The 12,661-nt window shown below is 43.1% G+C and overlaps 1 protein-coding gene across 1 annotated transcript in view; it reads left to right on the plus strand.

Annotated features, from left to right (window-relative positions):
• Positions 1–1,412: 1,412 nt before the first annotated feature.
• Positions 1,413–12,661, plus strand: part of LOC136884138 (uncharacterized) — a 60,711-nt gene continuing 49,462 nt past the window's right edge. Inside the window, exons 1-2 of the mRNA XM_067156178.2 lie at positions 1,413–1,473; positions 11,064–11,195. Of these exons, the coding sequence (XP_067012279.2) occupies positions 1,413–1,473; positions 11,064–11,195 (193 nt within the window). The remainder of the gene's footprint in view (positions 1,474–11,063; positions 11,196–12,661) is intronic.

The following is a 12,661-nucleotide window of genomic DNA, read 5'->3' on the forward strand; positions in this document are numbered from 1 at the left end:
AAGCTGATGACGAGTTGGCCACCCCTGTAAAGAAGACAAGTGGATGACGAGTTGGCCACCCTTCTAAAGAGGACAAACGGATGACGAGATGGCCACCTCTCTAAAGAGGACAAGCGGTTGATGAGTTGGCCACCCCTGTAAAGAGGACAAGCGGATGATGAGTTGGCCACCCCTCTAAAGAGGACAAGCGGTTGATGAGTTGGACACTCCTGTAAGGCAGAAAAGCGGGTGATGAATTGGCCACTCCTGTAAGGCAGAAAAGCGGGCGATGAGTTGGTCACCCCTGCAAGGAAGACAAGCGAGTGATGAGTTGGCCACTTTTAAAATGAGGACAAGTGGATGACAAGTTGCCCACCCCTGTAAGAAAGACAAGCGAATGCTGAGTTGGCCACCTTTAAAATGAGGACAAGCAGGTGACGAGTTGGCCACCCCTGTACAGAAGACACGTGGATGACGAGTTGGCCACCCTTCTAAAGAGGACAAGCGAATGACGAATTGGTTACCTCTATAAGACAAGCGAATGACGAGCTGACCACCTTTCAAATGAGGACAAGCCGGATGACGAGTTGGCCACCCCTATAAGACAAGCAGAAGACGAGTTGGCCACCTCTGTAAGGAAGACAAGCATATGACGAGTTGGACACCCCTGTAAGGAAGACAAGCGGATCAATTGGCCACCCAACCCCAGTAATGAGGACAAGCGGGTGACGAATTGGCTACCCCTGTAAGGAAGACAAGCAGATGACGAGTTGGCCACCCCTGTAAGGAAGACAACTCGATGACGAGTTGGCCACCACTGTAAGGAAGACAAGCGGATGATGAGTTGGACACCCCTGTAAGGAAGACAAGCGGAAGATGAGCTAGCCACCCGACCCCTGTAATGAGGGCAAGCGGATGGCGAGTTGGTCCCCCTTTTAATGAGGACAAGCGGATGACGAGTTGGTCCCCCCTTTAAGGAAGACAAGCCAGATGACTAGTTGGCCACCCCTGTAAGGAAGACAAGCCAATGACGAGTTGGCTACCCCTGTAAGGAAGACAAGCCGAATGACGAGTTGGCCAACACTGTAAGGAAGACAAGCGGAAGATGACTTGGCCACCCGACCCCTGTAATGAGGACAAGCGGATGACGAGTTTGCCACCCCTGTAGGGTAGACAAGCCGGATGACGAGTTGGCCAACCCTGTAAGGAAGACAAGCGGAAGATGACTTTGCCACCCGACCCCTGTAATGAGGACAAGCGGATGACGAGTTGGCCACCACTTTAAGAAAGACAAGCGGATAATGTGCTGGCCACCCCTGTAAGGAAGACAAGCCGATGACTAGTTGGCCACCCCTGTAAGGAAGACAAGCGGATGACGAGTTGGCTACCCCTGTAAGGAAGACAAGCCGGATGCTAAGTGTCACTGTAGTGTGATGTGCCGGCTTGTGTGGACGTTGATAGTCGTAGCAGTAACAACCACTCTGTCTCTTCAAGGTTCGTATAGTCACTACCTACCTGTTAACACACACGGACAGATGTTTTCAAACTGGAGTATATTTGAAGGGAGAAAATGTATTAGGTGTTCGTTCCAAGGTGCCACCGTCGAACATGTAGGCCTGAAACAGGATGCTGAGCACGTGTTCACTGTGAGCATATACCGGTAGCATTTTGTACAGTTATAACATTAGGCGTACATATTATTTCAATTTATTTATCATCGGCTGCATGAATTTATTTAACAACTCGGCACAATGTTGTTCTTAGCTCTTATCAGCGAAGGCAGTTGTTTGGTCGTCACAGGCAGGGCCGAATCTACAACTAACTGAGCCCTTGGCGGGAAAGTGAAATGTGAGACCCTCTATAACATTTTCTAACGTTCAATAATAATAATAATAATAATAATAATAATAATAATAATAATAATACGGACAGAAGAACGAAAAAATCACCACAGCCAATTCAAGAAGAGATTTTGGAAAGATGATACGGTAATAATAATAATAATAATAATAATAATAATTGGCCTACTGGGTACCGCGGGGCTCGTCCTAACTTTTAGCTAGGGTCTTATTTTTCTTGGCCCAGTACGCTTTCATTTTCTCGCGTGTGCCTGCTTCCTCCCATCCGTCCACTCTGGTCAGGTGGTCCCTGTACTCTTTCTCCTTGTGAGGGACAGTGGGAAGACTCCCTGAAGGATGGCCTGTCGGTACTGAGATCGATTATCTGTGTCTCTAATGGAATCTGTAGTTGCTCTGGTCTTGGAAGCCTTTCCCTTACTTGCCAGTGTGAGGATTCTGGTTTTTTTTCTTTTTTTGTTTTTTTCTTGCTTATGACGACGACAGGAAAGGCCTAGGAATGGGAAGGAAGCGACCGTGGCCTTAATTAAGGTACAGCTCCAGCATTTTCCTGGTGTGAAAATGGGAAACCACAGAAAACCACCTTCAGGGTTGCCGACAGTGGGGTTCGAACAGCTGCGCGCTCCTAACCGCACAGCTAACTCACCCGGTGAGGATTCTGTTGGTGAGTTGGCCGGGTTTTGTTGCAGGCGGGTCATGTGCCCGTAGAAGTTCAGTCGCCCTTTCTTCATACATGTGACTATGTCTTCCTGATGTTCGCACTGCTCGTTATTGTGCCTGATCCTGTAGGTGCCAACCTCCTCCCTTACGGGTCTTGTAGGGATCACGTCAATTTCTACTCAGCCTTCCTTCTTGTTTACTCTTTCGTTCTTTCCACTATTCCTTCATCATTCCACTATGCTTTATTTTTCTCTCCTCACACCACTTTGGACCGGGTTACCTTTTCATTCTTCCTTGGAATCTTTCCATTCTTACAATCTTTTTAATAATAATAATAATAATAATAATAATAATAATAATAATAATTGTTTCACGGCCCACTAACTACTTTTACGGTTTTCGGAGACGCCGAGGTGCCGGAATTTAGTCCCGCAGGAGTTATTTTACGTGCCCGTAAATTTATCGACACGAGGCTGACGTATTTGAGCACCTTCAAATACCACCGGACTGAGACAGAATCGAACCTGCCAAATTGGGGTCAGAAGGCCAGCGCCTCAACAGTCTGAGCCACTCAGTACGGCAATCTTCTTTTTAAAAACCTCTCTTTCCATAGTTCCCTCTTCTCTTATTTTATTTCTCACTCAATCTTTCTTGACCCCTTGTATCCAGCTTGTTGTTGACTTTTTCTACCGAAGGTACTAGAATATCTGTTTTGTCAATCCGTTATCATCCATTCTATAGATATGTTAAAAAAAACAGTAAACCCCTTTTCCTTATTGTTCCTGTTATATTTTCTAAGTTCTTCTACTCGTTGGCTGAATAGTCAGCGTATTGGCCTTCGGTTGAGAGGGTCCCGGGTTCGATTCCCGGCCGGGTCGGGGATTTTAACATTAATTGGTTAACTCCAATGACTCGGGGGCTGGGTGTGTGTGACGTATTCAGCATTAGAAATCATCCTAGGTAGGGACATCATATTCACAGACATGCAGGTCGCCTAATAGGCCGTCTGCGAGAAAAAGACCCGCACCGTATCTCCCGGAGGACATACGCCATTATTATTATTATTATTATTATTATTATTATTATTATTATTATTATTATTATTATTATTATTATTATTATATATAATTCGCTGGGGCCATCAAGGACCACGTTAAGTCTTGTTGCATTTGACACTGAACTTGGCCTTCTTTAGAGCCCAAATTTCCCTCATTCTTTGTGAGTGGGCCTGCTTACGCTCCTCTTTCCAAGGGGCACCGTGTCTTCTCTTCGGTTGCTCGTCTCGGTTTAGCCCGTTCGTCAATATTTTCTTGCGGAAGAGATCTCTGTTAAGGGCATCTTCAGCTGAGATATGTAGCATTTGCAGGTCTTCTTTGGTATTCCTAAACCAGGGAATTGTGGTTTTGGGGTTTGAATCAAAAAGGTGAAAGATTTCTTCCGTCCATTCTTTTCAGATGACCGTAAAATCGTGCCCGTCTTTTTCTGATTGTGTCGGTAATTTTCTCTATTTTACTGTAGACTTCCTCGTTGGATCTCTTTTGATGGATTCCATTTCTGTACATTGATCCCAAGATTCCTCTCACAATTTTGCGTTCTTTTTTCTCCAGTTCTTCAAGGAGTCCTTTGTTGGCATTTAGAGACAGGGTTTCGGCTGCATATAGAACTACTGGCTTCAGAACTGTTTCATAGTGACGTATCTTTGTGTTTTGGGAAAGGCATTTTTTGTTGTAGATTGTGCGGGAAGTTTGGTAGGCTATTTCCAGTTTGCGTACTCGCTCCTGAAGTGCTTCTTTGTCCAGTCCATTTTTCATGATGATCTCCCCCAGGTATTTGAATTTGTCTACTCGGGTGATGTCCCCGTATTTTGTATGGAGTTTTGGAGGAGCCTCTTTGATGTTAGTCATTACTTCTGTTTTCTCAAACGATATCTGCAAACCAGTTTGTTCGGCAATTTCCTTTAAAATTTCAACTTGAGCCCTAGCGGTTTCTATGTCGTCTGAGAGAACAGCAATATCATCGGCAAATGCTAAGCAGTCTGTTGCGATCCCCTTGGATTTGGTTCCTATTCTCAATGGACTATAGTTGGTTTCCTGTAATCTCATCCGCCAGGTTCTGATGATCTTTTCAAGAACACAGTTGAAGAGTATCGGGGATAGCCCATCACCTTGTCGGACTCCTGTTTTGATGTCAAAGGAATGCGAGAGACATCCGTGGAACTTCACCTTGGATTTTGTATCGGTCAGGGTGGCTCTAATTAATGCCAGCAGTTTCAAATCAACTCCGAATTCATTTAAGATGTTTAGCAGGACTTCCCAGTCAATGGAGTCGTACGCTTTCTTAAAGTCCACAAAGACAGACACATACTGCTTGGACCTTAGTGTACAATATCTGATGATCGTTTTGAGATTTTGGATCTGCTCGGCTGTTGAGCGACCTTTTCTGAACCCTCCTTGGTATTCACCTATTTGATGTTCGACTTGTGCTTCCAAACGCTCCAGGATGGCAAGTGATAGAATTTTGTAAGTTACGGGTAGCAAAGATATTCCTCTGTAGTTGTTGATGTTCTTCATGCTGCCTTTTTTGTGTAATGGATGGATCAAAGCTATTTTCCAATCTTCGGGTAGGGTCTCCTTGTTCCAAATTTCTTCTATTTGCTTTTGCAAGATATCAAGTGATTTCCCTGGGGCATATTTCCATAGTTCTGCTACTACTGAGTCTTCCCCTGGCGCTTTGTTATTTTTGAGACGGGCAATGTGGCGCTTGATTTCATCTCTGTCGGGTGGTCTGGAATCTGGGTACCTGAGTAAGGGTTCCTTGGTCTCAATGGGGCTTTGCGGTTTAGAGCAATTAAGTAAATTCTTGAAGTAGTCTGCCAGAATGCTGCAATTTTCTTCATCTGACGTCGCCAGTGTGCCGTCCTTTCGCTCAAAGCATAGAGATGGTGGTTAATAGCCAGTGAGTTTGCGTTTGAAGGCTCTGTAGTACTCTCTGCTTTCATTCTTCCTAAAGTTTTGTTCTATCTTTTCAGTGAGAGATTTTTCGTATTTACGTTTCTCAGTTCTGAACACCCTAGCTGCTTGGGCACGTTGGGTTTTGTAGGTTTCCCAATCATTTTCTGATTTCGTACAGTAGTACTGTTTCCAAGCATTGAGTCTTTCTTGGAGGACTGATTCGCAGGTACCATTCCACCAGGCATGCTTTTTGCTTCTCTTGATTTCTGCAACGTCTTTGGCGGCCTCAACAAGGAGACTTTTGGAGTTGTTAAAGTCACAGTCATTTGGTCTAGTCTTCTCCTGGAACTCCTCGACCCTTTGCCGAAGTTTATCATTGTCGAAGCGTGTGATCTGTTTGGTTGTCTTCCTTGTGTTTGCGGGAATTGGTTTGAATTTGATAAGAGACATATAGTGATCTGAGGCCACATTGATGCCTTTCTTTACCTTGACATTCATAATCTCAGGGCTGTTTCTCCTGGAGATTGCAACATGATCAATTTGGAACTCTCCGAGAGTTTGGACGGGAGAACGCCAAGTCATTTGCTTTCTGGGTAGATGACGAAAGTGGGTCGACATGACCTGCAGGTTGTGATTTTCGCAAATGGACACCAGTCTTTTGCCATTGGGATTGGTTCTTTTGTGAGCAGGGTAATTTCCTATAACTTTCTTGTACTTCTGTTCACGACCTAGTTGGGCATTGAAGTCACCCAAAAGAAGCTTGACATGGTGTTTGGGGATTTTGTTTAATTTTTCATCCAGTAGGTCCCAGAAATTATCAACTTCGTCTGGATCAGACTTGTTCTTATCGTTTGTAGGAGCATGTGCGTTAACTAGAGCGTAGGTTTTGTTCGCGCATTTAATTGTGAGTATAGACAATCTGTCATTCACAAGTTCGAAATTTGCAACCGATTTAAGGATCTTGGTTCTAACAGCAAACGCAGTTCCAAGCATCACAGCTCCATTGAGGATTCCTCTTTGCGCTTTGCTCTTGAAAAATCGGTAGCCTTCGGATTCAAAAATCTCTTCATCTGAGTATCTTGTTTCCTGTAGGGCCATTATGGATATCTGATTTTCGTGAAGAGCTTTGGTGAGGGTTTTCAGCTTGCCAGTTTGTGTAAGTGAATTTATGTTGAAAGTTGCTAGAAAGGTTTTAGATTTTGGCCTGAGTTTTTGACTCTTCGGGGTACACCGAGACGCTCCGACTCGTCTCTTGCATGATGTCGAGTCTCCCCCAGAATCCGAACGAGACTCGTGCGCCGTGGCGTTCACGACGAGGGATTTATCCGAAGATTTACCCCCTGGGGTATGTTTCTTGAAATGTTGTGCCATCATGCTTTTTGACTTGACTTTGCTTTGGACGGGTACCCATCCTTTTACAACTAGGGTTGTTAGCCCTAGAGGTTGCCTCAAGATGTTTTCTGGCTTCTGGTCATTTACCAGTCTTCGCCGTAACCCTGGCAAGGGACCATTTTTTTTTCACGGTGGTATTTTATTTCCCTACTACCCTCTGACTCTGCTGGCGGTAGAGCCAGCGAGCTTCCCCAATTCCAATGGGAAGCGCCCGATGGAGGTAACTGGTAAATCCCCACACGGGATTATTATTATTATTATTATTATTATTATTATTATTATTATTATTATTATTACTATTATTATTATTATTGGCAGCCCTGAAGATGGTTTTCCGTGGTTTCCTATTTTCACACCAGGCACATGCTGGGGCTGTACCTTAATTAAGGCCACGGCCGCTTCCTTCCCACTCCCAGCCCTTCCCTGTCCCATCGTCGCCATAAGACCTATCTGTGTCGGTGCGACGTAAAGCAACTAGCAAAAAAAATATTGTTATTGTTGTTATTATTATTATTTGATTATCTTCTATTTATCTCATGATTCTTCTTTCTAATACTTCAAGTTTATCATTAAACTAAAGTAAGTTCAAAACTAGACTTCCACGTACGTAAAGACATTATTGTTTCACCACTGTGTTGTAGTATCAAGATTTTAGGATAAGCATTTCTTTTGTAAAAATTCTTAGTGATGCGATACGCTCTTTATATCTTGTGTATCCTTTCTTCTACAGCAAATTTTACTAAACAATTTTCTTGAATTATTTCTCTCCGGTATTTGAATTTCTTTACTTTCTCTATTCGACCAGTATTCGACGTCGACAATTTTGGAGCGTTTTTTATGCTTGTAATAAATTTGTTTTTTCTACAGAGATTCTCAGACATGATTATTATTATTATTATTATTATTATTATTATTATTATTATTATTATTATTATTATTATTATTATCATCATCATCATCATCATCATCATCATTATCATTTAGACTTTCACAACCAGTGTAATTTCATGATTCACAGACATGAAGGTCGCCTAATAGGCCGTCTACGAGAAAAAGACCCGCCTCCCGGAGGCCATACTAGCCATGATGCAGTGAGTTTTTAAAAAATCAGAACCATTAGAAAACTATGCTTTGCTGTTGCCATTCGTTGTCTCTAGCATAAGGCTAAAATGGCGTCGCTATTACATCTTAGAGCACCATTTTAAGTTGCTTGTTGCTTTCTCTTAGCAACCTTTGATGCGCCATGTTTCATTTTTCTGTTTCTCCTGATGAAGAAAAAAACAGTTCCTTTTGAAACGCGTTGAGAGTGTTTATGTAGTTCATTACACGGCATAAAACCAACATATACATCATGAATTATTATTATTATTATTATTATTATTATTATTATTATTATTATTATTATTATTATTATTATTACAAGTTGCTTTACGTCGCACCGACACAGATAGGTCTTACGGCGACGATGGAACAGGAAAGAGAAGGAAGCGGCCGTGGCCTTCTTTAAGGAACAGCTTCAGCATTTGCCTGGTGTGAAAAATGGGAAACTACGGAAAACCATCTTCAGGGCTGCTGATAATGGGGTTCGAACCCACTATCTCCCAACTACTGGATACTGGCCTCACTTAAGTGACTGCAGCTATCGAGATTTGTATTAAATTATTATTATTATTATTATTATTATTATTATTATTATTATTATTATTATTATTATTATTTTGATTCGTTGTGCCCAACTGTGGAGCGCGTTTGAACTTATTTTGCATAATGTTTCTTCTTTTCTTCCCAATATCTCTTCATTTTTTCACTGTGTTCCTTTCTGCGTGTTTCTGTCCAGCCTGTGTTTTTTCTTGTTGGTTTCTCTGCAAATTTATGTTTGTTTACTAAGCTTCTAAATTTCATTCTATCTTGAATGGTTTCGTCCTCAATACCCATTTCTTGTATATCTTCATAAATTTCTGCTAACCAATTGTTGCGGATTTTCAGGGTTAGATCTAGATTTATTATTATTATTATTATTATTATTATTATTATTATTATTATTATTATTATTATTATTATTATTATTATTATTATTATTATTATTATTATTATTATTATTATTTTGATTCTAACACAGCCGTCTCTCGTAATACGAACGGCACGCTCTCTCACAAAACGATTCTGAAAAGAGAAATCATTATGACAACCTCTGTAACTGATTTAACAAAGCTATTATTAGTAGATAACTCAAATCATAGCTGAAGCGTGCCAGACTTACGCATGGCCTTTTATCAGGTTCTATCTCTTCCTGTTCCTTTCCGCCGAGCGATTTTCGAAACTAGAACTCATTACTCTGGAATTATATGATCCAAAGATTCACTGAAGGATGTGAAATCATGAATAATTTTGCATCCCAGAAAGCACGCCGCAAAGCCCAGTTCCATTTGACTTGTAGATGTGAGTGAGGTTACCAACCGTCCCGCATTTCAAAGTATTTCGTAAATGTCCCGCAATTGTCTCGTTTTCTCTCCGAACACATTTTCGTGTCATTGTCATCGGTAAGAATTTCCACACTATACTGGTCTACTGCCGTCTAGCTTCAACTAAACATAGTGTAACCGTTGCCAACAGTACGATCTTTGAAAGAGCAAAAGTGCTTCTTTGGAGAAGCGTTCCGGATCTACTGAATGACAAAGACATTTTGGCTCGTGAAAAAAGTGTCGATAAATAAAGTTTCAAGCAAGATAAATGAGGCAATAGTTTTACTTATGTTGAGGTTTTTGATTTTTTTTTTTAATATTTGCTTTACGTCGCGCCGACACACATGTCTTATGGCGACGATGGGATAAGAAAGGCTTAGGAGTTGGAAGGAAGCGACCGTGGCCATAATCAAGGCACAGCCCCAGCATTTGCCTGGTGTGAAAATGGGAAACCACGGAAAACCATATTCAGGGCTGTCGACAGTGGGATTCGAACCCACTATCTCCCGAATGGAAGTTCACAGCCGTCCGCCTCTAACCGCGCGGCCAACTCGCCCGGTGATGGTGATTCGTCCGTCGGATGGAGACCCCTTGGTGCTATCGACAGGAGTAGGCTATGTGCCGGCACCGGGTTTCACCCTTTCCCTTCTTATATCACGCCATTCGTTTCATCTCATTAACTCCTCTGATGAGGTTGACGTCAGGAAGGGCATCCGGTCATAAAAAACTCGACAAAACAGATTATATCTCAACTCGTACTCGACCCCGTAGAGAAACGGCACAAGAGTTGGACAAACAAACAAACAAACAAACAAACAAACAAACAAACAAACAAACAAACAAACAAACAAACAAACAAACAAACAAACAAACAAACAAACAAACAAACAAACAAACAATCAAAACAAACTGCTAGGTTTTATGTAATTTCTTTGAAGAGGGTCCAACCGTAATTTCTGCAGCCGGATCCATAACATATTCCTTACTGCTGAGGAAGTATTCAGTGTCCTACTTAGAGAGGGTTGATCGTGCTGCTCGGACCCAGTGAGGAAAGCAACTGCAAGCTACTTCACTCCGTATCATGTCTTGCATGCGCTGCCGGTTTTAGCATAACCTTTGGTGGTATTATTTGAGAATCGAACCAGCCTCCAAGCTGAAGGCATAAACAATAACACACGCATAAAAAGACAGAAATCTGTCTGGAACTGAGGAAGCAAAAATTCGCTTCATAAATAGGCCTATAGTAGTGACCCCAGTTGGCAGTATTCAAAACAAAAATAACACAGCTGTTCATCCTTTTTCACCCACACGCCTGCTCATAGTAGGCCTGTTATTGTTAGTATTCAACAAACTTGCAGGCCGTACGGTTAGGGGCGTGCAACGGGAGATAGTGGGTTCGAATCCCACTATCGACAGCCCTGAAGATGGTTTTCCGTGATTTCCCATTTTCGCACAAGACAAATGCTGGAGCTATACCTCATTTAAGGCCACGACCACTTCTTCCCACTCCGAGCCCTTTCCTATCCCATCGTTATCAAGACCTATCTGTATTGGTGCGATGTAAAGCTAATAGTAAACAACAAAATAGTTTAAAGAAGCATAGCCCCAGGTGGTGAAACTACTCGTCTTGTAGAGTGATTTTTCATGGCAACAATGTGCGGTAGTTCCACGGTTAGCCGCTTGAACGTCAGAAGGTAACTCTGGCGTTGCGCATTGAACTAAGTATATCCATCCAGTTAATTCACTGACCGCTTGTGTTGTAGCGTGCGGATCGCTGAGCAACCGATGTCGGATCGACGACCACTGCGCAGTAGAGCATGCTCATTGTAACAAGGGTGTATGTGCCTGCCAAGAGGGGTTCGTTCCTTCCAATCATGGCGAGGACTGCTTACCAGGTGAGTTCCAGCATTTTACAGCATCGAATATAAATTGACTCATTTCGTGATTTTTTCAATCGCCTTTAAAAGTGAACAGCAAACAAGGTGGTAGGTAAATTCTATGGCTAGCTCCTTTACATTGTGATCGATGTTCAACAAATCCCGGTCGGTCTTGAGGGCAGAAGGTAGGTGGCCAGGGAGAGGGCGTTACCCTCTAGGTGGCCCGCCCCACCCCTTCAGGGTGGGGAATGAAAGCATTTGAAGTAAGTAAGTAAGTAAGTAAGTAAGTAAGTAAGTAAGTAATTGCTATAATTTTGCAGCCTGCTTTGGTCAAAATTCATACTAATTATGCTGGACTTCTATTCACAATAGATTAATGACATTTTCAGCACATAGGCCTATGTGTAGACTGTTCTTAACTGTTATTATACATTTAAAAAAAGCATTATTGTAAAGGGCAAACGGATATAATTATTCAGTGAGATCACCGAAGCCGTTCGACTCTATGGCTAAATGGTTAGCGTGCTGACCTTTGGTCACAGGGGTCCCGGGTTCGATTCCCGGCAGGGTTGGGAATTTTAACTATCATTGGTTACTTTCTCTGGCACGGGGGCTGGGTGTATGTGTTGTCTCCATCATCATTTCATCCTCATCACGACGCGCAGGTCGCCTACAGGAATCAAATCAAAAGGCCTGCACCTGGCGAGCCGAACCCGTCCTGGGATCTCCCGGCACTAAAAGCCATACGCCATTTCATTTCACCGAAGCCAGTAATTGGATAGCCAACAAGTCAGGACTGTCTGAAAGTAAATGGCGATTTTGCGCCTTCCCGGTCGGTCCTTGGATGGCTCCCGGCGCAGATATGGATGCACGGAGAATGAAACCCTTGCTCACGTTCAAGGGCAACATGACCGTGGTTTATTACTCAGAAACGTTCAACACCATCAGGTAACGAAACTAATAGCAGCAGCATTGAAAGACAAATCATGGGAAGTTGAGGAGGAAGTATCCTGTATTGCTACAAACAGTTCTTCTAGACCAGGGCCTCTCAAACGCCCAAAATCTCACGCGTGCAGAGCGAGGCGCAAGAGCTCCGTGCACTGTGCATCGGTGCCGCTCGGTATAGCTCGGATCAACGCTTCGTCTCTTGGCTACTCGGCTAAGCTCGGCTCTACTCGGCTATACTCGGCTCAACTCAGCCCGGATTTGGAGCGCTACGGCGCAAGTGGGGCAGAGGGAGACAGGCGGAGCGAGCGAGACAGGCGTGAGGAAAGAGAGAGTAAGCGCTATTGCTCCAAATCGAGGAGTGGGGGGTCTGCACTCTGGTCAACCAAGCCAAGTCGTCTTTTGCACCGTGCACAGTGCATGCACCACGCGCATGCACCCTGAGAGGCCCTGTTCTAGACGAACATACATCTTTGCATATTCAAAGGTGACCAGAAATGGATTCTTTATAGACCCACCAATTAGATTTTAAACTGGAA

Source organism: Anabrus simplex, chromosome 12, assembly GCF_040414725.1.
Source record: "Anabrus simplex isolate iqAnaSimp1 chromosome 12, ASM4041472v1, whole genome shotgun sequence".
NCBI lineage: Eukaryota > Metazoa > Arthropoda > Insecta > Orthoptera > Tettigoniidae > Anabrus > Anabrus simplex.